This window comes from Melanaphis sacchari, unplaced genomic scaffold (genome assembly GCF_002803265.2).
Source record: "Melanaphis sacchari strain LSU unplaced genomic scaffold, SCAv2.0 Contig64_pilon_pilon, whole genome shotgun sequence".
NCBI classification, from domain to species: Eukaryota; Metazoa; Arthropoda; class Insecta; order Hemiptera; family Aphididae; genus Melanaphis; species Melanaphis sacchari.
The window spans coordinates 856,022-882,244 of NW_020271462.1; the positions used below are offsets into that span (position 1 = coordinate 856,022).

Below are 26,223 nucleotides of genomic sequence, written 5' to 3' on the forward strand. Positions count from 1 at the left end.
AGTCAGCACTGGAGCTCTCACTCGCCCGAGCGCCCGACAGCACGTCCGGCTCTTACTCGGTGGCCGACGCGTTCCGGCCACGGGTAACGAGTTGTCAGTCCGCGGGGGGAAGGGGAGGGGAGGGCATCGCGGAGCTCACTATCACCGCCGCCCAACCGTTGCACACCTCGCCCCGCGACCGTTGCGCGTACACCGCACACTAGCGCACGCGCGCGCGCATAAAACGTTACATTATAATTGTACGTGGGTACTACCGTCGTCGTAACACGAGCGATCGTTGTCGATCGGATTTTTGGATTCCGCCTCCCGACCGCCGACGGCCGACAGTCGTCGCGAACTCGCGTGCACTCTACACACGTCGTCCGTACAATCGATATCGGTCGTCGAGAATCGCTTTTTTTTCACCCCTAGGTTTTGGTTTTAACCCCATCGGCTGCCCCCTTATCCCCCCCTACGAACAACGCCGATTTATTTTTCGCAAGCACCCGTCACCGATTATCATTTACCTATTGTTATTATTATTGGTGAATTCACACGGACCGCACACACGCGCACGCACCGACTATAATAATTTATCATCGTTATCATCGTCGTCCGGTAACATCATAATAAATAATAATAATAGTTGTTTAATATCATCGATGTGGACTACGAAACGGCGTCGTTGGATCTTCGTTATTATGGTATAGCAATCTTGTTGATCAGCAATCGTCGTCGTCGTCGACCAGGTGCGAATAAAGCCTCGAGCCATGGACCGGGCAGACGGATCGAGAAATTTCGCTGGCAATCCGGACATCTGTTCACAGGTAAAGTCGTCGATTTTCGTTCTCATTTCGTTAGCGAGACCCGATAACGACTGCGCGCGGTCGTGACATTTATCTGTCAACTGTGCAACTGCTTCTCAAAGCGACCATAAACGTCGTTCCTGTATAAGTTTCCCTTGAACTAGGTACTGTAGGCAAACGTGTATCGATATGCGTGACCTAGGCACATATATTGATATAATAGTGATGACATATCTAAGTCGACTTTTTCCTGGTTTTGCTCAGTACCTCAAACATACGTAACCCGACTAGACTTTTAGTTTGAGAATAGTTAGAAAATTTTTTGATCAGTGTTCACTGTTCATAGTTTTTTTTTTCCATTCTAACGTGCTACTAGAAGACATGAATGACTCTGGTTATCTGGTTCGCGATTTGGTAAGGTTATTAATTCACACTTTTTACGACAAATATCTTTTATTCTATTCCTCCTGACAACGGTATCAGTTTTGGATCTTATTATGGTATACCTTTTTTCTCTTGAAGAAGTTTCTGTTTTTACCATCTACCAACTCTTCTATTTTGGACACAACGATGTGATTGAAATTGACTCATATAATTGAGGCAACACTAGGTTTCTTCTCGAGTTTCTTTAAGTTCTAAATTTCTAAATTACCTTTATGATTCAATATTAAATTTTTGCTTACTGTGATATGTTTAAACCCTTTACCGTTAGTTAAGTTGATAAATATTTACTTTGTTATTATCATTAACTAATTTTAAAGTTAAAAGATTCCTATTGATCTAAGTATTTTATTTGTAAAATTGCTTTATTTACTGAATTGGAATATGGTTTCTTTTCAAATGTTTTACTTACTTATTAATAATATTAGAAAAACTTGAGTCAAGTTATTTTAAATCCTATGTACCTATCATAATAATATCTAGATACCATTATTGAACCTAGATTTTCTGGTATCAAATTAATAAAATGTTGATGTCGACCATTGGGTATATTAGTTTTAGGTATTAAGTATTTTCTTTTTCAAAATTTCATGAAATTATATGTGTATATACTTTACTTATCTGATTCTATAATTAATAAGATAATTTTAGCTTCAATGTTAGGTAGGTAGATTGCTTTTAACTATGTTATTTTACATGCCTATCTATTATTTATTATGTAGATAAATATTATTCTAGATATTTAAGTAAAATATAAATATCTCTCTATAAATTATAGATAAATATCTATAATTTAGTATCTTTGTATATTGCTAATCTACCTAAATTATTTTTTTTGAGTATGATAGACTAATTCATGAAATTTAAAATTCTATATGGTTTATGAATTTGTTTTACTTACTCATAAAATCAAGTATCTACATTATAACATGTCCCACTAAAGTAATTATCTTTTTATTTTTTTCTGTACCTAGGTTTCAGTTTATTATTTTTTAAATAATCATGAATTACCTATTTAGTGATTACTCAGATACCTACTTGTGTTTCATGTAAAATAAACCAATAATCTTATTAATTAAAAACAAGTTTTGCTTTTAATTTTGTAATTAATTACCTATTTATTTTTAAAGTGTTTTAATTTTGTGATTAGGTACCTACAATAATATAGAACTAAATATGTAATATATCAATATAATACCTATAACTAACTGTTGCATTGGGGATCCCATACGTCCCATATTTGAATGAAGTGTCCCGATATCTCGACACAAATTTAAAAACAATAATTTTGTCCCGTATTTTGAATAATCTGTCTAGTATGTACCTTATTTTATAAATTAAATTTTTTCTTATGATTTAGGTTTTTAAATTTCAAATTATTGATAAATTATAATATCTAAATCAAATGATAATTAATACTTATTATTTGATTGTGATTAACTTTATTTTATAGTATATTTAGTAACTATGAGGAAAATTAAATGTTGCATCGAGGCCAAATGTAATTTTAGCTACCAAATGTTTATAAAGAATTTGTATAACAAACATCACATATTTAATTTTGTAATATTTTAATTGTTAACATAAGTCTTCTTACTTCATTCCTAAATTAACACCAATATAAATTACAAGTATAGGTGTGATTTAAAATGTCCCGTGTTTAAAAAAAATAAATCTGGGATCCCTATGTTGCATATATATTTTAAATTAATTTAACTGATAAACTATAACTTAAATATAGATATACTTCTGATATTACTTATTAGTTCTGGAATAATAAATAGTTTTAATATTAAATACATACCTATTTCATTAAACAAGTAAATATAGATAATATATATTTTTAATTATTTGTTGTTGCTGATTATTATTTATTTATTTGATAATTAATTTTTATCTAAAAAAAATGCTTAAGAGTTAATACTCATAGTTGAATTAGTGATTGGTATAAAATATCCACCAAACCAATAAAGTAAAAATCATTTTAGATATTCAAGCTTGAAATATATAATAATCTAATCAAATTTTAGATTCTGAGCGAAATAATAAATGTATTGATTTTACAATGATATATATTTTTTATGTTAAATCTATTATTTTATATCACCTTAGATTATTAAGTAACTAATTAAGTTTTGGTGTACATAATAAAAATTATTCATATTAAGTTAGGTACCTGTTTCTTAGTATTTTATATCACCTATTTAATGTATATTAAATATTTATTTCAATTATCACTTACTTAAACACATTAAAAATATTGAAATTAATTTTTTTTTTTTTAGTATTCTAAGAAATATCCTATCTAGTGTGTAGCCTGAAACAAAAAAAAAAAAAAATTATACATTTTATACTTAATATTTGATCAACAGCAATTTGTATTAATTTTATTAAATTTAATAATGGCCTGTAGAAGCTAATAAAAAAAAAGTATCTATAATTTAGAATCAAAATATACTTTCCCTTACACAAGTAAAAAATGGTACTGGTTTGTTATAGCCCCACCATCCATAGAACAATAAACACATCGTATAAATAAAAAATAATGAGTTCATTTATTGATATTTATTAATCTAATAATTTGATGATATAAAATGAAAAAAAAATAAAAAAAATATGATAATGTCAAAAATTATAAATAATTTATATAAAAATGTTTATGGTTTCTGTTATTCCTATAATTCTACTACACTTTTTAAAATGGTGTCAAACAAATCTCTGTTATTCAGATCACTACATACATTTTGCCATGTAAGAGTCTAAAGAATTTCCGTCTGTTGACTGTTTCTCTACATTTTTTGTTGCCCCATTTGGTCGATTAACGATTATTAGTTACCTAATAGTAATGGTACGTATTTTTTGTCAAATTATTTTATAATATCGGTAATATTAAGGCAACTTTGGCGTCTATTTCAATAAATAAATATTATTATATTGTTGATTATTAGGTATCTAGTAGTAATATATATTTTCTATCAAATTATTTTATATTTAAAGATGTGTTTATTGTTATATGGATGGTGGCGCTATAACAAACCTGATTGGTAGGGCTATAAAGTTTTCACTCGTGGCGGCGAGGCTATAATAAACTAGTACCTAAAAAATTAAATTAAAATAAACAAAATTAATAGATGTTATAGTTTTTTGTCAATATTATTTGGTTTATTCAAAAATATAAATTTGTTATAAAATTTAACAATTGTTAAATTTTAATTGTATTTTTATACAAGAACTTAAAAAATATATATTTTTTATTTGTTTTTATATGCATGTTTATTTATATTTATTATTATATTTTTAGTTTGAAATTTGATTTAATCCTAGAAATGTAATTAGTTAATATAGAACAAATTCCAAATTGTATGTAGGTACATAATTATATATGTTAATTAAACAATTTTCTCTTATTTAAATTAATTAATTGCAAATATAATAGGTAAATCAATTTTTTGACATTTGTATTGTCTGACCTATTATGAAGAATAGTTGCAAAAAATATAAGTCACTATTAATTTCTTATGTTTTTAATATTTATGATTAGGTATATATTACTTTTATAAATATCATAAAATATAATTTTTTCAATAATAAGCATAATATTGATTGGCATTTGGCAGAAAAAAACATAGTTAGTAATAATAGTTTTATTGTTACATTTTTATATTCTATAAGTAGTTTTAAAATGGATTATTTTTTTTTTTTTTTTGTTTCAGAAAATCTAGTTTAGAGTGTTAAAATTCCCCACTACTTAACCTTAGTTATTAAATATTTTGTTAGGGATTAATTAAAATAAATTGAGGCCAAGTTCATGAGTCAACTTGGAATATTAGTCCATGAATCAAAATTCAGGATAAAATTTAAAATAAATATATCTTCAATATTAGTAATGTGTAATTTCTATATTGTATCATTATCAATGTCTTGCACCATTCTATTTATTTGAAAAACGTCAATACCTCTGTAATTGTATATTTGATATTATTGAGAGATAATTTTTTGATAAATATTTAAAGATTACACAGGTAATATTAAATCAATGGAATTTTATATTTTTTATACTAGAAATAGAAACCTAAAAAAAACTGCAATCTTGTCTAAAATTAATACACTATACAGGTACATTATATCCATTATTTCATTGTTTATATAAGAATGGGCATAAAAATTGTATTATCACAGGTAGAAAAATTCATTATTAGACAAATTATTGGTCTTTTAAATTTTAATTAAAAAGACATAAATACTTATATATTTGCAAAAATAGTTTTTGATGCATTTATTATATAACTATGTAAAATAGTATTGTAGGCTCTATTTGGGGCATTTAAATGTCGAAGGCAATGTGTACCTATTGAATTTGTGTAGACTTGAGTCTGTTTAATAAAACAATTTCATTTTATTTTGATAAAATGTGATAATTTATTTTAAAATAGAAAATAATAATAATACAATTTATTTTTGACGAAATGAATAAAGTATGGCAGTCATTATTATCCATTAACTATCATATCAATGTGTATATTTTCGGTTCTTTATGTAACATTTATTTAGAGAAAAACGCTTGGAAAATTACATAAAACAAATTACCTAATAATATATCTAGAATATTATATTATTTATTTAGAAAAAATATGTTATACCATAATTTGAAAACATATACAAGATTGATTATTATTTAAATATTTTTTACGAAGTTATTGGCAAAAAATTTTAAAGTCGAATATTAGTTGTATATACTTAATACATAGAAATGGATTAGGTACATACAACATACTACATTCATGTTCATGAATTGTTACGATTTACGTCTTGTTACCTAATATAAGTTTTGACACATAATACTGCTGTAATGTGATTTAAATGAAACATAATTATTTTTCAATTCCTTTTATGGTATTGCCGTATTTTTTTATTTTGTTTAGAAGCTCGTTTAATATCCAAGTTTACGAAACAGAAATGATTGTTTTGTATTATCATTTATTACTTTATCAGTGGACAAAACGTTGTTAAATAATTTTATTCGTTGAAATACTTTTAAACATTTAGTTGAAATGTCGTCAATGAACTCAATATTTTATAGCATTTATTTACTTATTTAATTTATAACAATTAGAACTAGAATACTTAAGTAATTATAAATATTATTAATTTTTCTTTTTGTCAACAAATTGGTAATAATAATAATTCATTTGTTTTCATCCAATTTAACATTAGTAACTAAATTATATATATATACCTATCTTAACATTTTTGTACAATTTTTGTTTCAACATTGATTGAACTCATTATATTAAGTACTTTGGATAAGTTATCTTTAAATTATAATCGCCAAACATCTGTAGGTCTGAAAAAAATACGAACTATTTTTTAAAGCCATAAGCGTTTTTTGAGTAAGTTTTGTCTTGCATAACATAAATTTATGTTACATGAATGTTATTAAATAAACAAGTAGGAGTATACCTACTCTCATAGTTAGAAGAAGGCGTTGGCAATGGAAGTCGTTTTGTGGGGGCCCATGCGGTCCACCACACCTGTCTGGTCCATTGATATTATATTATGGTCTTAGGATGTATCAAATTAATCACAAGGAATTTATATTAAAATAAAGACATTTTTTTTACTCTCAGATTTAAAATACAATTATTGATATATTTTCATATTTGTTTGTATAATTGCATCTCTCCGTTAGTGGTGTTAAGTGGTGAACATCAGACGATGGACAATAGGGGTAAACACAGTTTTAGAATAACAATTAACTGCTGTTTGTTTAAGGACAAATCAACTGTGTATAAACTAAGGTCAATAGAAAATAATATAGCAGATGTTACCATATGTCATTGTTGTTATTGAACTGGCACAAATGTATTTCCGATTTAAATTTTTATTCTCATTTTTCGACGAGTTTTGTTGTAATAACATATTATTTATATTCATTTTTATACGTATTAAAATATTTTATGTAGACAATTTTTGTTTTAAGGTTCTATTTGTGATATTATGTACTTGTGTTCTCATTGAGGTCAAAAAGTAGGATGATTTTTTTCACGTTAATAAATTATTATTAGGCCAATGAATAGGTATGACAATTTAAGACACAAGGTTCATTGAGTTATTTTAAGGCGAACGTTTAACAGTAAAAAAGAATTGGAAAATTATTAATTTTTTTTTGAAATTACATTAAACAAAAGTAGTGATTTCTGTATTTCGTTTTTTAAATTTTTTGATGCATATTATATTTATTACATAATAATATACTATGTAGACTTAGTATAAACGTAAATTGTATCAACTAATTTAGATTTTGTAATTACTTATAAGTTATAAAAATTACTTTATTTGAAGTATTATTTTTGTATTATTTTATTGCAATGTTTATTAAAATTGTGTATAATTTATGTAATAAATTTCAATACATTCCAATGTTGTTTCTTAGTGAAAAATAAAAATAAGTATAGTTTTTCTATTTAATCATTAAGTTTTTGTTCTTAAAATATATTTTGGTGTTTACGTAAGAAATATTCGAAGAACATAATATTATCGTGCTAGTACGATTATGTAAGAATTCCGAAAATATTTTGAGCCTTCTACAATTAACAAAATTATAACAGGTTATAATGTAAAATCACAGATTATAATAATTAGTTTAGGTAATGTAATTTTGCGTGTTATATTCGAAAATAAATATCTATCATACTTATAATTTAGTAATATGTCAGTTACAATTTTTCCATTTGATAAATTTACTGCATTATTTTCTTCATATTATTTTTTAATAGAGTTAATACATTCAATGAATGTTTAGCTTTTAATTTACTTCTATCCAGTAACTTGTGTTTTCATATAGATTTAGATGAGTAATAACGATGTATCGCTTGTTCGTATATTGTTCTGAGAATGGGCTGGTTCTTATTACATGTTGATATAAAACATTTTAATTCAGTGGTATAAAATTATTGTAAAACTTAAAAACTACGATTTTGCCGAATTTGGCTTAACTACCTTTTGTTATTAAAATTTCTTAATTCTTGAATATTTTACATTATATTTATTGTTTAGTTATTCAATATTCAAGGTTTCAATATTTTTTAACCTTTTGATATTGCCTACGCTTAAATGTCGTTTATTATGGTTTAATTTTCATCAATCACGGTATTTAAGAACACGCGTTAATAGTGCTAATATGCCATCTTGTGAAATAGGGTTTAATATAGCATCGCTTTAGAGTTCAGAATTATATTTTAATTTTTTAGTTTGGAGTGTTTATATATTGTAAACAAAAATTTGATGTCGTTACTTAATTTTTCCTTAGATTCAATACTACAAAAAAAAATTACATTAAAATAACAAAATTTGTAAAAATAAATTGTAGTGTTATAATATTATTTCTATGCATCATACAGAATGAACGTCATAATTTATAACAAGTAGGTACTTGCCTACTATAAATGTTTGCTGTACGAATTATACGAGCGCATGACTCATTTCTGAGATAATACGCACATTCGTTTAAGCGTCTAGTTAAATGAGCATATTATATTTAATATTTTAAAATTTATAACTTGTTTAAATATTTAGTATGTATCCATATACTTATTATAAGTTTGTTTAAACTTTATGGTGTAGATTTTATAAAAAAATGTAATGTATTTTGACTTTAATAATAAATCTTTTTATTTTGTTAGATTTGGAAATATAAATGAATACTAAATTTGTTTTAAATATTCAGGTATAATTAATTGGATTTTTAAAATAATAAATTAGTTTCAAGCCAAGACGGTGCATAATAAAAATTGGTAAATCGAGTGATCGATTTTTAATACTAACATTGCAAAGTTAAGTTAACGCGTTCTACTTAAACTTGCAGATTATTATACCGTAAGAAGTAACTGGATCCTACACAACGGCTCCATACTTTAAAATAGGCTTCGTAAAGGTACAATATATCATAAAAGAGTCATTAATTAAAAGATTTACACATTTTTTTTTTGTAAAATCTAAAGTTTTTAATGCTTTACAACAACATTTGATCTAAATGAACTAGATAATTTTTATAATATCCAAGCCAGTAATTTAATTGACCGACAATGAAAAGGCGTAAAAAGAATCGAGTATGAGTGATTCATAGCATATTATAATTTTTGATGCAAAAGGATAAATGATTAATTTCGTTGTATGATTGTGATTAATATTTTTATTTTTTTTTTGAAATTTACAAGTAAGTTAGGGAGGAAACTATTATGAATTTATTGCAATTTTATTCATTAGCATCTGAAGTTGTAGATAAACATATCAAGTTTTCTTCAACTTTTTATGAAATGTAAATTGATAATGTAACAGAGAAATAACATTTATTGACTTTTTCAAATAGCTGAAAACTTGATGTAATATGTATGATAAACTATATTTAAAATAGAATTGAAATATTTTAATATTTTATAAGTAAACAATAAACTGAATTCTACTAAGAATTGTTTTTAGAATGCAATAAAATTTATTACGTAAAAATTAAAAACAATAAAGCACTTACCAACTATATATTGCGCGAAGTGTATTTTGCTAGACAAGTGCCTATTACTGGGTCTCTGTATTTCATGTTTACCTATGTTTAATTGTAATTTATAGTAAGTACCTAAATAATGTAATTTTATGCTCATAGTAATAGTATCAAAAGCCATTAACAATATTAATAATAATAATAATAATAATAATAATAAAAAACATTAATTTTTTATAAGAATAATATATAGGCTTAAAAATTGTATTAAATATGTATAAAGAGAGGGTATTATAAAACCAAAATCTAAATAAATTTTACCACGCATATTTTGTCTTAAAACAAACTTACAATATAGATAATTATGGGATAGGTATATTTTATGTTGTCAATATTCATTTAAGAGTAAATTAAATTATCATTAGATTTCAAGATAAAAATATTATCTGAGACACCTTGTAAGATTTATTATTAGAGCTAGGATTTTAATGACTTAAAAAATATACAAAAATGCGAAAATGACCTTTAAACTCTAAAAAATGTACCTAGATGAGCAAAAAAATTTTAATTTTAAAATAATAATTATTATTTATTCATATTTTACCCAATTTTGTATGTTACATAAAATATGTAAAAATTTGTTTTAAGAAATAAATTAAACAAATATATTAGAATTTGAGTTGACTATTAATTATATTATTTTTTCAATATCAATGATCTGGAGCAGGTAATTGGGATTATCTTCGGGATTATCTATACAACACATATTAAAATAAACAAAAATGAGTTTAAATACACAAAATTAACGTAATATTTGTAAAAAATACAAATAATGCAAAAAAATACAAAAAAAAAAAAAAAATTATCCATTCTAAATCGTTGTATAACAAAATACATTTTGTTTTTGATTAGAACTGTATAGCACTTAAAGAAAAAAATGTAAAAGTTATCAAAATCCTAGCTTTATTTAGTATTTATTACCGATCATTTTCATTTTAAGAGTGGTCATTCCCGCGTTTTTTATTAAAATCATGTACCAGTTTTACCGGCTGTAAACATATGAATTCGTCACGATGTTAACTTAAAAATTATTTTTCCTCTTGATTGAAACTGTACACTTAAATACTTCAAAATTAGATTTTAAAATTTTGAATACTAAGAAGTTTAAAATGATAATGTTGAAGTAAAAAAAAATATATTTAAAAATAAATAAATGTTGTTTTCATAGAAATGTCATTAATAGTTCAAATATATTTTTAGAAACTATATAGGATAAATAGATTAAATAATATGATTAGGTTGATACTTTTAACAAAAAATAAGTAAAATTATTACTTAATATTTGTGTAGTGCGTTTTTAACATGTGCATTATGCATGCATGTGTGGGAGCGCTGCGCCATTTATTATTTTACTTTACTAAAAGTGATCACTTACTACGCATATTTAAACTATCCGCATTTAAACATTTAGAAAATTTCCTTGAAATCCTTGAAAACGGCTAGTATCGGATCCTTTCAAAGAGAATGACGAGTAGTTTTAAATCGTAATGTTTTACGTAGTTCCAAATCCTTTTGAAATTAAAAGATAAATTTAAGGCTGAAATAATATTTTCACCTTTAAACCTTGTATAATATTGAAATAAACATAAGTTAGTTATGTTGTATTTTTATAAGTTGGAAACAACACGTCCATGTAGTAATTTGTTAATTATTATTTATTATTTATAAAGTTATATATTTTTGATTTTGTGTTTTGCTGATTCAGTCATCGAGATAAAAATAAATTAACTCTGAAATACCCCTGAAACTACAAAAAAAAAAAAAAAAATTAAAAAAATAGCAAAGGTAAAAACCTTAGTAAAAACGATCGAAGCGCATGAATTGCGTAAAATTTTTTAGAATTTCAAAGTTAAGTAACACGAATTGCGTCCAAAGTTGAATTATTAAACAAATTTTTTTCAATGGTTTTCAAACTGATTTTTAATTTTATAAAAATACTCTGTATTACAATATTAATATTTTAAAATTTGTGTTAGTTAAATATTATATCATTATATATATTTATATATTATATATAGATTTTAGTGATTTGTATATTTAACAATGGCAGAAAACCATAAAAATTTTAGAAGGGAAGACTAATATATTTAACATAAATATGAATCTGTAAATAGCCTTAAATATAACGTTAAATTTTTTAAGAGTCTTATGAAATATTTAGGAGGGGGTTTAGCCTCAGTTTATGTTTTCACCACAATGATTAGACAGTCAATATTTAAGTTTATTATAATTTATTTTTCAGGTAGATACATTTTGAAAACCACAATTTTATTAAGAACAATGAATATTTGGTACTTTACTTAACTTATCATAATTAAGTCATAAGATATTATAAACATTGCAATCTATTGATAAAATTAAAATTGAATAACTTTATACAATGTTTTAATAAATAAAATTATTCAAATGGTAGTGTATAAATAATAATTTAGACATTTTTTATGAATATATACACAAGATGAAGTACAGGTTATTATTGTCAGCAATTATTTTATAAATTATAATTAACTATAACTTAAAAAAAAATCATTTAATGATATATTTTCATTAATAATATCTCCTGTTCTGACAAACTGGTGACAACTAAATTTGTTGATTGCGTTTGATTATGTGTATACTCATATTATGTCTGATTGACATGTGTGTACTTTACTACTTTATAAATATGTATTAATACAATATTTTTTAAATTTGTTGTAAAAAAAAAACACAATATCAATTTGTTAAATAGAAATTTTTGAATGAAAATTTTTTGGTTTCTTAAAATATTTTGTTATACTTGAAGTTTTGTTAGAGATTCTACTATACATATGCTAGTTTGTAAATTATTTGTCAAATATAATTTTTATTTGGAAATATTACTTTAAAAACCACTTAAAAATATTAATTGTGTACATAAAAAAGTAATTAAAATTACATTTTGGATGCAGTTCATTAAAAAAAGTCCATTTACCTGACTTGGTGTGCAATTTTTTTGCATCTAAAACTATTCATCTACTTTATTACAACCACTTTAAATATTTATTATCATTATGATAGGTAGGTAAAAAAGTATTTTATACTATTTATAAAATAAGAATGATAATTCTCAGTTAATTAGTAAAAGTACCCAAAGTTGATAATAATTAATCAATTATATTATATATTAGATAGAAATAATGTAGAATTGTATTTGAATGTATTTCAGTATTTTAAATTGAAGTGATTAAGTGATGATTATTACTAATGATTTATTATTATTGTTTTTATTTTTGCAGGCTAAACAAAGAGCTACGATAAAATGGCTTCTGTCTAAGGCATACAATAATAGAATTCCAGAAAATGTTATTGATCCATTTTATAAAGACCTTGATGTGAGTATAAATTTCAAGATATTTTTAAATGTTAATATAAAATTAATATATGTATTTTTTTTTTTGTAGAATCAAGAACATCTAAAACCACCTTTGGTCCACTCTTTAGCTAATGCTGAACTTTATTGTCTGGCACTAGGAAATATATATTCTGATCCAAATTATCATAATCTTAATCACTGGGGAGTTATTCAAGCTTTGAATAAAAAAGGTGTTACTGTAAATGATCCATTAGTAACAGAAACTGTTTTAATTCAAACAACACCTTTAAAACTCGTAAGTTTTTGTTATAATTATTCAAATAATGTTTGTAAACTATTGGTTATTTATAAATTGTTAAGATTCAATACTGATACACTTATTTTTTTTCACAATTACAAAATTTTGAATTATATTGTTTTGGTAGTTTAATGAAATTAATTTAACTGAAAATTATTATATTTGTTAAGTATGGTTATTTTTAATTTAGGTGAATAATAATATATTTTAATGCTATTAATTTATATAGAGTGCTCACATGGCAATAATGGAAGCTGTTATGACATTGTATGCAAAAGAAGTAGCAACACCTAACCGCGTGATGGCAGCTATACAAAGACTGAATCATGTTCCTCACAGAACTACTATTGTATTGCCTGAGGATAACGAAAGAGCTATTTTATTATGGGTTAATCGTACGGTTGAAGCTTTAAAACATCGTATATCTAGTTCACAAACGGTTGGTATTTTTAATATTATTTGTTTTAAAGTTATTAAATTTTGGTATATAAACCTAGGAGAACTCATCTGTACCTGACATTGCTCCTGTGAATGATTTCCATGAAATTAGTGATGGTGCAGCTATAGCAGCATTGATATCTTTTTATTGCCCTGATGAATTGCCTTGGCAGTATATTACTGTATCTAAAGCACCAACATCTACAGATTGTATAAAAAATTTCAGTGTTATAAGTGATTTTTGTGATCATAGTTTGCCTTTTAGTATATTTCACATGAGGCCACAAGATGTATATTATATAAGAGGGTATTAATACTATTATAATTCTATTAATTTTATTATAAATACTTATTTAATAAACCTTTATTTTTTTTTAGGTCTATGAAAACAAATTTAATTGCATTTTTTGCTGATTTGTTCAATGTTTTAGAAATACATCCAGCTAAATGTGTCAGTTTCAATCAGGGTAGAAATGATTTGGCAGATGGTAATTTAAATTTCTAGTTTTATTTGTGCAAATTATTATTTTGTGGACGTGGAATTAGAATACTATCTTCTAATAATTTGTTATGCTTATGAATGGCTGAAGTGTGAACAATATAAATCAGATAATTTGTTAAAAACCATTTTATTCACATTTTAATTTCAATCACTTGCAGCATTTTTTATAATTTATTTTATATTTTTATGCTTATCCATATAATATGCTGAAAATTGAAAGTATAATTTATTTAAATTTGAGATAATTTCAAAAATTAACTTAAGTATTTGCTATTTACATTTTAAGTTGAACAATTTTTTTTCGAATTTTATTTAACAGTATTTAAAAAAAAGATATATACGAGTACATAGTATGACTTTTAACACTATTAATAACAATTTTAATAAGTTGTATTATTTAAAATTTTATATTTTAGTTGATAACTATGTTATATTACAGTGTGAACCATAATAAATAAGTCATATGCAGTTAAAATTATATTAAAGAGAATGTTGCTTTTAACATAATAAAATTAGAATGGTATAAACAATTCGAACAATATTAGTTAACTTTTAAAAAATCTATTTTTGCAATCAATATTAATAATTAATATCATCAGAAATTATTAAATTTAATTACACGTCCACAGTGAGTTTATGTATTTTTTTTATGCATAAACTAGTATCTATTTAATGTAATTTTTAATTAACTTAAAATTTTATTCAACAGTCATTAAATTTGTAAAGGTATTATGATATTAAAAACTTTTTGCTGTTAAAAAAATAATCTTCAGTGTTGAAATAAAATTGACAGTTCCAATAAGTTAGGTAAATTATTTGTACAAAAAATGTATATGCAAATATTTTTGAGATAGATAATGTATATATATTTAAAATACTTTGATTTTTGCACGATTGTCATTCTAACTTTAAATTTATGATTGAATGATGGATATTATTTAACATTTTTAACTTTTTAACCAACAATAATACATTATACAACTATTATAAATAAAATAATATGAAAAGGGGGATTAAGTAAATAAGTTTGATAAAAAAAAAAATTCAAACCATTATAGAATTTTTTTTGCTTGTGGTGATAGCATATCCGAGAAATAGCCATGGAGTAGCGCATAAACGTTTGTTACCTCAAGCAATTTCTGTTATACCGGATCTCCGCAGTAATTTGGATTCACATTCAACAGGGTTTACAGGTATCTGAATCATATTCGAGTTGGTTATGTGTTGTTTATTTTGTTTGTGTTTTTTATCAATATATATCTGCCTCTAAATTCAAATATCACCGCATAGCTTTGTTTGTATATTTTACACCTTAATTTTTATTATGTTGAATTTTAGATATTTTTTCAATATCAAATTTGGATAATATTATTACCTCATTATAATTTTTGACAATGTCAATGTGTATTGATTATTAACTGTTTGCAATGATTAATGTGTACAGAATAATTAATATTAAAAATAATGTTTATTTGAGGGTATTAATTATTTTTATATTTTATGCATGTTACCTTGTGTTTTTTAAGTATGGCATTATGATTTTGGTGAATGTTAAATACATAAATAATTAGTAAAGTCATATTTATTTTTAAAGAAAATCTAATATTTAAAAACATTTTAATAGATTTTTATTTATTTATTCTTTTTTTTTTTTTAGTTAGAAATATTTAAAAATTCTGAAGTGTTTATATACTTTTTCAAATTTAGTTAATCGTTAAAATATTTATAGAAAATTAAAATTGTCTATACTCATTTTTACTTGCTTATAATGTTATAAATTTTATTGATTAATAAAAAAGTTTTAAATAATACATTTTTTTTGAAAGTATCCATTGTTAAATAATACAGTTTATTTTTAAAAGTCTACTCGTAAGTATGTTCTAGAGAATTTCAGTTTTAGGGTACAAATAGCTTATAAAATAAATTTCATTAAAATAATAATTATATTTTTAGTAAAAAAATTTTTTTATCTAATTCATAATTAGATATGTTTATGTCTGTCAATATTTAAGTCAATTAGTTAATGTACGCCTTTATATTGCCTAAGTGAATAATTATTTCTTCTTTAGGGAAATGAATCATTATAATATTAATATTATATTAAAATATTTTTATAGATATACTACACTAAAAATAATTAATTTATTATAATATAGACATTTTATCAAAGTAATTATTTAATTATTGTATAAGTCAATCTTAAAAGTTATATTATTTTGTTTATTATATGTGTTTATGATGATGTGTAGTTAAATGTTGTGAAGTTATATGAATAAACATTGTTTTTTTCTTATTTAATGAAAACACTTAAATATTTTAGTTGCAACTATTTACGTAGTATTTTGTCTGCAGGCATGGCACATAACAATTCTGTAAAAAAAGTTTCAAATACAATAACACCTCAACAACTACAAGACGGAAAAAAAACTAGCCGGTATTAAAAAATTTTGAAAAAATAAGTGTTATACAATTTTTTTTATTACTATTGCATTCTAGATGTAATGGCGAAGAACAATTTGTCGTTCATCGTAATCGTTCTGTTCTCACACTAAATTCAATGCTAAATCCTAGTAATGGTGATGCTAATAATGATGTAGCAGCAGGTAAACCAACTCATTGGGAAGACACAAGAAAACAATCTTATGCTGGTCGACGTTCGAGAAGAAATTCATTTTCTGAAGATTCACAAGTATGTTCTGCCAGTATACATTATTTATAGCTTATAAATTATAAGCTTTATAATTATTAAATTTAAACTTACATTTGTATTTTGATTTAAATTAGTTAACAGTTGAAAATTTTGGTGGATCACAAGATAATTTACATTTCCTTGGTCGAAATCCTGACAAAGAACCAGCAATTCACGTTGGAAGAAAAGATAGCATTAGTAAAGTAACAAATTCTCACTCGCAGGAAAATGATAGTTCTGGTGTTCATAATCTATTACAACACTCCAATACTAGTCCAGGTACTTTTATATTAACTAACTAGGTAGGTAAAATAATTTTAATCATAAAATATTTTACATTTTAGCAATGTCAAGGGTTTCTAGTGATGCATCAAACAACAGCCAAGGACTTCAACGGATGTTGTATGATAGTTTTGATGATGTAGAATCTGTAGTTCAACCACCTATGCCTACACTTAAGCGCAGTTTATCTTATGTTGATACTTCTACACAACCCATGATAAATGCATCTAGTACTACTACATGGTTACAACAAAGTTCTTCATCTGCTGCTCACAGTGATCACGGTAATGCTACTTAACAGTTTAGTCTTATTGTTAATCATACATACTTGTTATTTAAAATTAACGTTATGAAAATTTATTATAATTAACTTTATAGGAGATGATTCTGAAAGTGATGGTTCTGTTATGAGTTCACAATTGCTCAATATAAAATTAAAATTAGAAGAAAAAAGACGACAAATTGAAAACGATAAACGTAAAATGGAATCTCTTATGAATCGACAGAGACAACAAGTAGGAAAAGCTGCATTCTTCCAAGCTGTTACAAGAGTAATTTTTATATGTCAATTTACTTTTTGATGTCATTATTTAAATGTAATACAATGTTTTTTAGAGTAAAAATGGTAGTAGAAATTTACAAAGTCCCGATTCAAACTATAGCAGAATGATGTTTAATGATGGTAACATTTCACCATCTTCTATTAAAAATGCACAGCAGTCTTTTTCATTTCAGGTATTTGTATAAAATATTGTTATTTTATTAGTAGAGTATTATTAATATTGATAAATTATTTGTTCCAATAGGATAATGGGATGGAAAGTAAATGGTCTGATCGAATGAGTCAATATACGGATGATCGGAAGACACCCGATTTAGATCACATTAATACAGACGATTATAATACCTTATCCAAGTTAATATTATTACTTTTTTATTTTTCATATTTTAATAAATGTTTTCAATTTTATGTATTTTTAATTTGTTTAAATGATTTAGAATGCATTCAAATTATCAAGAAATTCAAGCAGATCTACAATGTTTAGCTAATCAACAAAACCAAATGCAACATAATAGTTTACAGTCAGATATAATGCAACATTATCCAGTTATTCAGTCATTACAACAAGTTTATCAAAACACTCATTCCATTCACCAACCTCAAAATTATTTAATTAACCGCCAGCAAAGTAATAACTGTGTAATGTCTAATGGACAAATAATTCAACACATGGAACATAACAACTCTGATAATAATCAACAATGGCACAGTCTTATGAATCATAATCAACCACCCATGCCAGCGTTCAACAATTATAATCAACCACAACATACTCAATACCAAAACCAGCAAGGTTATGTTAATCAAAGACCAGTTTCGTCTAATACACTGCCAAACCCCAATGTATATTCTCCAGCGGACAACCATTATTTGCCACAAGACCCATATGAACAAATAATGCCATCTAATAAAGACACACAATCCCAGCAGTTTTTCTTGCATAACAATCAACAACAACCACAACAGCAACAGCAACAGCAACAACAAAAATTCAGGAAAAGTTGGGATATTTCGTCATCACCACAGACTCATGCTTTTGCTCAAGAATCTCAAAACGTTTGGAATGGCAGGTAAATATTTCACAGCCTAGTTGAATTTTCTAGGTTATGTGAATGATAATATTAACTAATAATTAAATTTTTTTAGTCGCACAATACCAAAGTCTTCGCAACCATCGTCATTGAGTGGGTCGCCTCGTCAGAAGTCTGAATTTGCTCTGTTAAACAGGTCTGGTGTTAAAACTAGTCCTTCGTCACCAGTTCCTCCTCCTCGTCGTAATTCTAACCATGTTGTAAGCCATTCTCAAATGCCAACTCCATCCATTGATGATATGCAACCTCAAAGTATTTCATTCATAGGTATGTTAATGATATATAAATTATATATTTAACAAAATTGTATTGTTTAAATTTATATTTGATTGTAGGCAACGATGCAAATAAATCAGATCTTGACCTAACCGAAAGCCTGAATAGAATTCAAATAACGTCTGGGCATAGAACGTATAGGATTCCATCTCCTACACGAACACATATGCCAATTAATCGAAATTCCTTCAATGATAATAATACCTCTATATCCAATCCTAGTCAAGATGCATCAGCAAACACATCAGACAAAGGTTTTTATGTATCATTTGAAGATGAAGATGCACCTAAACGACCCAAACCTCCATTAAGAATGAAAAAAATTGTGTCAAAAGTTTGTAATTATTTTACTTCTGTAATATAACAAATTTAATTTGTTTTATAAATGTATTTGATCTACAGGAAAGGAATTTGACTCAAGTATTAAACAATTCTGTATCTTTAAACAATTTGGATATTTCTCCTAGACATTTTAATTCTTCAACAATCGCCAAATCTAAAGAGTTGTCTACTCCAGTTAAATCTGCTTCTGAATCTGCAGTATTACAAAGCTCAAATAACAAAATTAATCGCTCCAAAATTTCAAATTCAACTGGAGTTGAACTCATTATTGAAAACCAAAATCCAGACCCTGTATGTTCATACTTTTAAAAATTATCCTTTATTTTATAAAATATTTCTAGCTATATTAATGTATATTATTTTAAGGTGGCTATTGATGAGATGGAAAAGAAAAAAGAAAGAATTCTCTTATTGTCTTTACAACGGAGACAGCAACAAGAAGAAATTAAGAATAAAAAAGAAATTGAAGCACAGAAAAGAAAAGAAAAAGAGAAAGAAAAAGAAGAAATGAAACTGCGTAAGAAAGAAGAAGAAAAACAGAGAAGAGCAGCAATATTAGAACAATATAGGATTAAAAAGACAATTGAAGAAGCCGAAAGGGAAGTAAGTAGCAATAAAAAATATAGTTATAGTTCATTTATATAAATACTCATAATTTTGTTTACATAACTAATTACTTATGATTAATTTTATTATTAAGGGAAAAACTGTTGATAAAGAACTTTTAAACTCATTGAAAATTAATAACAGTCATACTATGGGTGGCCCTCCAAGGTTACGGAGTAAAATGCAGAGTGGAAGACCCCGACCTAAAACTATACATGTTGATCGAAGTGATACCCCTGATGGAACGATGACACCATCACGAGGCAAAAAAGGTTCAATTACAAATCTTGCTAGTAAGTATCAATATTATTATTTTTTTATAACTCTTTGTTACAATACTGACTGTACTATCACGCTTGATGTTGTTTGATTTTATTTGTTTAATCTTTATTTGGTTTTTGTGTTGAACACTACTTAACTAAAAATCTTATTTTGTGCACGTAGCGTTGAATTCACAAATTAGACGAGACTATTACCGGGGATCACAAGACTGCTTAGCCGAAACGCGGCGAACGTCAACTTCCTCTCTTTACTCAGGTATGTTGATTTCTGATATTCCTGATCCAAAATTATAATTTAGGTTGTATCTGTGCGATACCCATCAGTATTTTCCCCAATTTTTATTTGTTGTTTAGACTTGACTGATGAAGGAAAACTCAATACTCCTAGAAATTTAGACCGTCATGGATCTTACAAAAATTCTAGAGGTTAGTATTTTTTTAATAATACTAGATGTGTGTAGACAGATTTGTTTTTTATTTTAAATATATATCTTAGTCGTTTTTAGTTTGCTTGCTAATTGTATATTTTGCTCATATAGCAATGTTTATTACAAGATGTGTGTATGTGTAGCATTATGCTTCTTTAAGCATACTGTATCTTAAGTATTTTAATTATTACTATTGGGATCATTTGGAGTTAGGCTTTTCAAATTAAGATTATAATTTTATAAATATAACACGAGAAGCACAACATAAATTCACTACTATTAAATTAATATTGTTGGATTAAAAATACAGTTGGTCTTTATTTAAAAGATAACAATTTATTAAATTTAGTTTTATATTTTAAAGTAATTATGAATATAATTTTGTATTGAGATTTAGTATTCTGATACATTGTAAGGATCCTTAGTTAGGAATATTAATTTTTCTGTATAGAAAGATCTTTTTTGTAGTCTTAGGATGTAGTATTTGTTTTACAAAATTTTGGTAGCATGTTTGGCGAACGTTTTTACAGATTCTTCTTTGGACAGAACAAAACGTAAAACAAATTTTGGATACTACAATAGTGCACCTCGTAAATCCAGTTCTCTCATGAATTTGTATGGTAAGCTAAATGTAAAAAACAAAAATTGGTGGAGGTCAATCACGCATGATAGTTTTTTAGCAAAAACTACAAATATAATGTGTTGTGGTGGTGGAAATCAATATTATGTTATCTCAATTCAAAATTTTGAAATAGCTTTTATAATTATGTATCAGAGTTTCGAGTATTATTGTAATAATAATAAGTGTAAATAATGTATTTTAGTAGACAACATCAGTATAGATCAACATATTATTAATTTATTTTATATTATATACATCTTATACATTATGTAAAATATTTATGTATTCATTTCTATTGTAGAAAAAAAGTACTCTGATATTTACTAAATTTTTAATCTATTATACATGATAATAAAAAATGGTGTTGCAATAATCTTTTTTGTTTTTATTGATTATAATTAGGGTTTGTAACTTCTTAGTTTTGGATATTAATGATAAATCATAGTTATTATATTACTATATAAGTCTGAGAGAGTTTATGTTAAAAATGCTAAATACAATTTATAAAGCATATTTCAGATATTTTTTCTTTTAGTAGATAGTATATTATATATTACTTAATTTGTATTTTATTTTATGTTATTAATTATTAAATAAATATTAATATATGCCTACAATGTGCAAATTAGTTAAAATTAAAAATTATAATAATAATAAAATCATGAAATAATATATTTAAATATTTAGTTGGTTTAAAAAAATGTTAGTGTATTAAAGCCAATTGAATCTTAACTAATAAAAACATAATTTTATTTATTTCATAATTAACAAATTTGTTCTTGATGTTATTATATTTGTATGTTGTTTTTCAAATGCTACAAATTGTTTCCGAGTATGCTATACATTTTTATTGTATGCGACAATTAAACAATTCTTTAATATTAATATATTGGTTGTTAGTCAAGTCTATCATAAAATATGTTAACTATGTTTTTTTTAAATTAAAATAATGTCAACTAATATAATAGGAAAACATACTATATAGTTAATAGTGAAATGTATTTATACACCATATTTTATACATTCTTACAGAATGATTATTTATTAATTTTAATTAATAATAAATAAATTAAGTGCATAACTTTTTAATTTTATAATGCAATAACATCCAAGCTTTAATGACTAATTTCTCTATTTTAATCACAATAATTTAAAAGTTTTGTTTCATATTACTCTCCACCACCTACCTGCTTAATTTTTCAGATTCTAAAAATAATGATAAATAATTTTAATAATAATGGTTCTGGATAATAATTTACAATAAGAGAACTGATAAATTTACTTGGTTATATAATTCACTATAAATAATGTGCATCCTTATAATATTATTGAATACAGTAAAATATTATTTTAATATTTATGTTACCGTCAATGGTGTAATTTAGGTAATATACCTAACATAAATGCCTATTAAATAATACCATTAATGTCTAACATTAAATTACGATATTGTCCATGCCTAGGCATTGGCAGTCAATTGACAGTAATATAGACAATGTTGTAAAAATCAAATATTTTATTTATACATTCACAATTATGATTAAGAAATTACCATAATGTCTACTAAATTAACTTAATTTCTTAATTGATATTGTTTACACTTTGATTGGAAACATTGCTTAGTGATGAACTTTAATTCCTCAATTTCATCTTTGACGGTACTTAACATACACACTTGGACATACATTTTCTTTCCGTCGTCCATGTGTTGTGCGGTTATCCTGTGATGTGTGTTCCTGTTATAATATTTTATAATTATTAAATTTTAGGAGGTTCGAGTTGTGATCAAGACAGCATGCTGTACCGGTGTGGTGACACGGATTCGGGTTTAGGACGGGCCACGCCACCAAGGAGAGCCGCATCGCCGTCTGGTCCCGGGTCGTTACCCGTTCGACGAAAGTTCGATGATGCCGCAAGTGAGAGCGGTGGTAGTGATTACAGCGGTCCAAGGTAAGTGTAAACAATGGTCTACATCAACATCATTCGTTTAATATGAAAGGGTTAAGAGAATAAAGGTATTAATTGATAAATTAATGAGATTGTCCTTTTTAAAAATGTTAATACTTTAAATATGTATATAGTAACACGCTTTAATCAATTGTTTATTTACTAAAATAGTAGTTCAACTAGGTAACTCAATATAGTCAATATATTGTAATACTATAATGTTTATTTATACTATAGTTCTCGTCCGTAAAATGAAAATGAAAGTGTCTCAATACATTTCTTCTCTTAACCCTCTAATAGAGTGTTATTATTAGGGCTCCGAAGTTGATGCGTTTTGCATTTCTTTTTTGAAACTTATTAGACGATGCTCTTCTGGCCATAAATGTGTTTCATAAAGATGTGAATTTAAATAACTAATTTTTATTTTGTATGTTTTGGCTTTTTTTTTTACTTTTTAAGTCATTTTTGGGTCTTATTTTTCTTTTTAGTTCAATTTCTTGTATTTATAATTAGATTTTGTCAATTAACATCTTTACACGCATAGTTTTTGTTTAACACAAACTGTATATAAATACCTAAATCAAATTTATATTTTATAAAATAATATTTTACACAAATTGTATACGGGTCAGGTAAAGATAAAGATTCAATAGAATAAGGCAATTGCTAGCTGTCATTTTTACTTTTGACGATATAAAATTTAATATGCTTTAATAGTACAATGTAATAATTTTGAGTAACTTTTATTATTATTACTATTTTTTTTTTAAATGTATTTTTACTAATTTTAAACAAATATTTATAATTTTTTAGGTCACTTTATGTCATTTTAAATCATATTTGCATTTTTTTTCTTATGTTATATATTTTTAATATTTTTAAGGTTATCAACTTCCGAGCCCTAGTTATTATTATATAGATAATATATCATTATGATATTCTTACGTTATTGTTATGGTGAGAGAAAATTCAACGTTATAAATACCTATCTGAAATAACCATTTTAATCCAAGCAAATAAAATTCAAATTGTAAATGTGGTTCTATAAAAATGCGTTTTACATACATATTTATATTACTTATTTGATTTTGATAAAAGATATGTAACCTATTTATTATTCTTAAGTTACTGAGAAAAATTCAATTTTTGTTTAAATCTAGTCTAATAGTTTCGCTCTGTTTTCTTTTTAGGCTCTACAAACAACCAGTGACCAAGTCCAACCGTGGTATAATACTGAACGCTGTCGAGTATTGCGTTTTCCCGGGCGTAGTGAACCGGGAATCCAAAAAACGGGTACTTGAAGAAATCAATCGATCCGAGGCCAGGCACTTCCTGGTGCTGTTCCGGGACACGGGCTGCCAATTCCGTGCGCTATATTTGTACTACCCGGAGACTGAGGAAGTGGCCAAACTCTATGGTACCGGTCCGCGGGTTGTCACCGATCGTATGTTTGACAGGTTTTTCAAGTGAGTCGAACCGGACAAATTAAATTAAAAACGAATTATTATTTGTTTAGAATAGTTGTCTACGAATAGTTGTTAACTATTGACATTCAACAACGAATCTCAAATAAATGTACTCTATTACAATCATCATATTACTTCAAATGCTTGAAATTTAAGCATTTTATAACATTTCGTAAATATATGTATGATAGCCGCCAATAAATTTATATTTATAAATATGAAATAATAAAAGTGAAAAATTTAAATAAATAACAGGAAATGTATCTAAAAAAATTACGTACGTATAGCTGAAAAAGGAATGTTTGTTAATAATATATAGGATTTTCGTGGTGATACAACTCTCAAGTCTTAAATCTATATAATAATATATTTTATTTAAAATATAAATTATTTTATGTATCATACTTATACGTTCATTATTTTCTTAGATAAAAAGATGCCAATTAAAATGAATAGTAGTAATAGTATTCATCCAGAAATCGATCGTATTAGTCCGGAAAATAAATATAATTTTGTTATTAATTATATTACGCTGTATTAATATTGTCCCGTGGTTTTTATAGGTACAATTCGGGTGGAAAATGTTTCTCACAAGTACATACCAAGCACTTGACTGTCACCATCGACGCGTTCACCATTCACAATAGTTTGTGGCAGGGTAAAAAAGTAAATTATCCCAACAAAAAAGATATGACGCTAGTCGTTTGATGCAACACTGAAGCTGCCGGCCTGCGCAGTCGTTGTCGTTTTTTCGTTTAATTTGTATAATTATTATTATTTAGGATAAAATATAAATACCCGCCGTATAACTTATACGGTTTACGATATTATGTTGTTGTCCCGCCGCTTACCACACGTCAAGCGCCAGTGATTTCTTAACAATTTTCGTTTAACACAAGTCTTAATTATATCGGCTGTCGTCTAGCATGTAGTTATTAATATTTAAATAAAAAGTAATTATAGCCGAATAATAACTACTACCTACCTACCTACCTACCTTTAAATATAATAATATATATATATTTAAATATTAATATATATTTAATAATACTATAATAATTTTAATTTTAATCCTCGCGGAAATAAAAGATTATTTATTGTTGAAAAAAATATTATTTTGTACACATTTACAACCCCTATTTATATGAATTGTTGTCTTATTAAGGAATCTTTTTTTTATAATCTGTACGTCCGTTGTGATTTATTAAAATTGTATTATTAAGAATATTATAACTAACATTTGGATATTTTTTACTCAAACCACATGTTGCGTTCTGGT

At 25.6% G+C, this 26,223-nt stretch overlaps 1 protein-coding gene across 4 annotated transcripts; it reads left to right on the forward strand.

The window, feature by feature from the left end:
• LOC112600369 (patronin) lies at nucleotides 1-25,948 on the forward strand. 4 transcript variants are annotated; one of them, XM_025347558.1, is made up of 26 exons: nucleotides 3-806; nucleotides 13,038-13,133; nucleotides 13,203-13,409; nucleotides 13,642-13,851; nucleotides 13,910-14,157; nucleotides 14,229-14,338; nucleotides 15,435-15,545; nucleotides 16,705-16,786; nucleotides 16,849-17,041; nucleotides 17,137-17,320; nucleotides 17,386-17,607; nucleotides 17,702-17,874; nucleotides 17,939-18,058; nucleotides 18,130-18,239; nucleotides 18,323-18,955; nucleotides 19,032-19,243; nucleotides 19,312-19,586; nucleotides 19,655-19,885; nucleotides 19,961-20,197; nucleotides 20,295-20,493; nucleotides 20,645-20,737; nucleotides 20,836-20,907; nucleotides 21,440-21,529; nucleotides 23,301-23,481; nucleotides 24,669-24,944; nucleotides 25,508-25,948. In XM_025347558.1, the coding sequence occupies exons 1-26, from the start codon at nucleotides 750-752 to the stop codon at nucleotides 25,650-25,652; spliced, it is 4,767 nt and encodes a 1,588-aa protein (XP_025203343.1). In that variant the 5' UTR covers nucleotides 3-749; the 3' UTR covers nucleotides 25,653-25,948. The 4 variants fall into 4 exon arrangements, with proteins under 4 accessions (XP_025203346.1, XP_025203343.1, XP_025203344.1 ...); XM_025347559.1 differs by lacking the exon at nucleotides 21,440-21,529 and having other exon boundaries at nucleotides 4-806; XM_025347560.1 differs by lacking the exon at nucleotides 15,435-15,545 and having other exon boundaries at nucleotides 5-806.
• The last annotated feature ends 275 nt before the right edge of the window (nucleotides 25,949-26,223 follow it).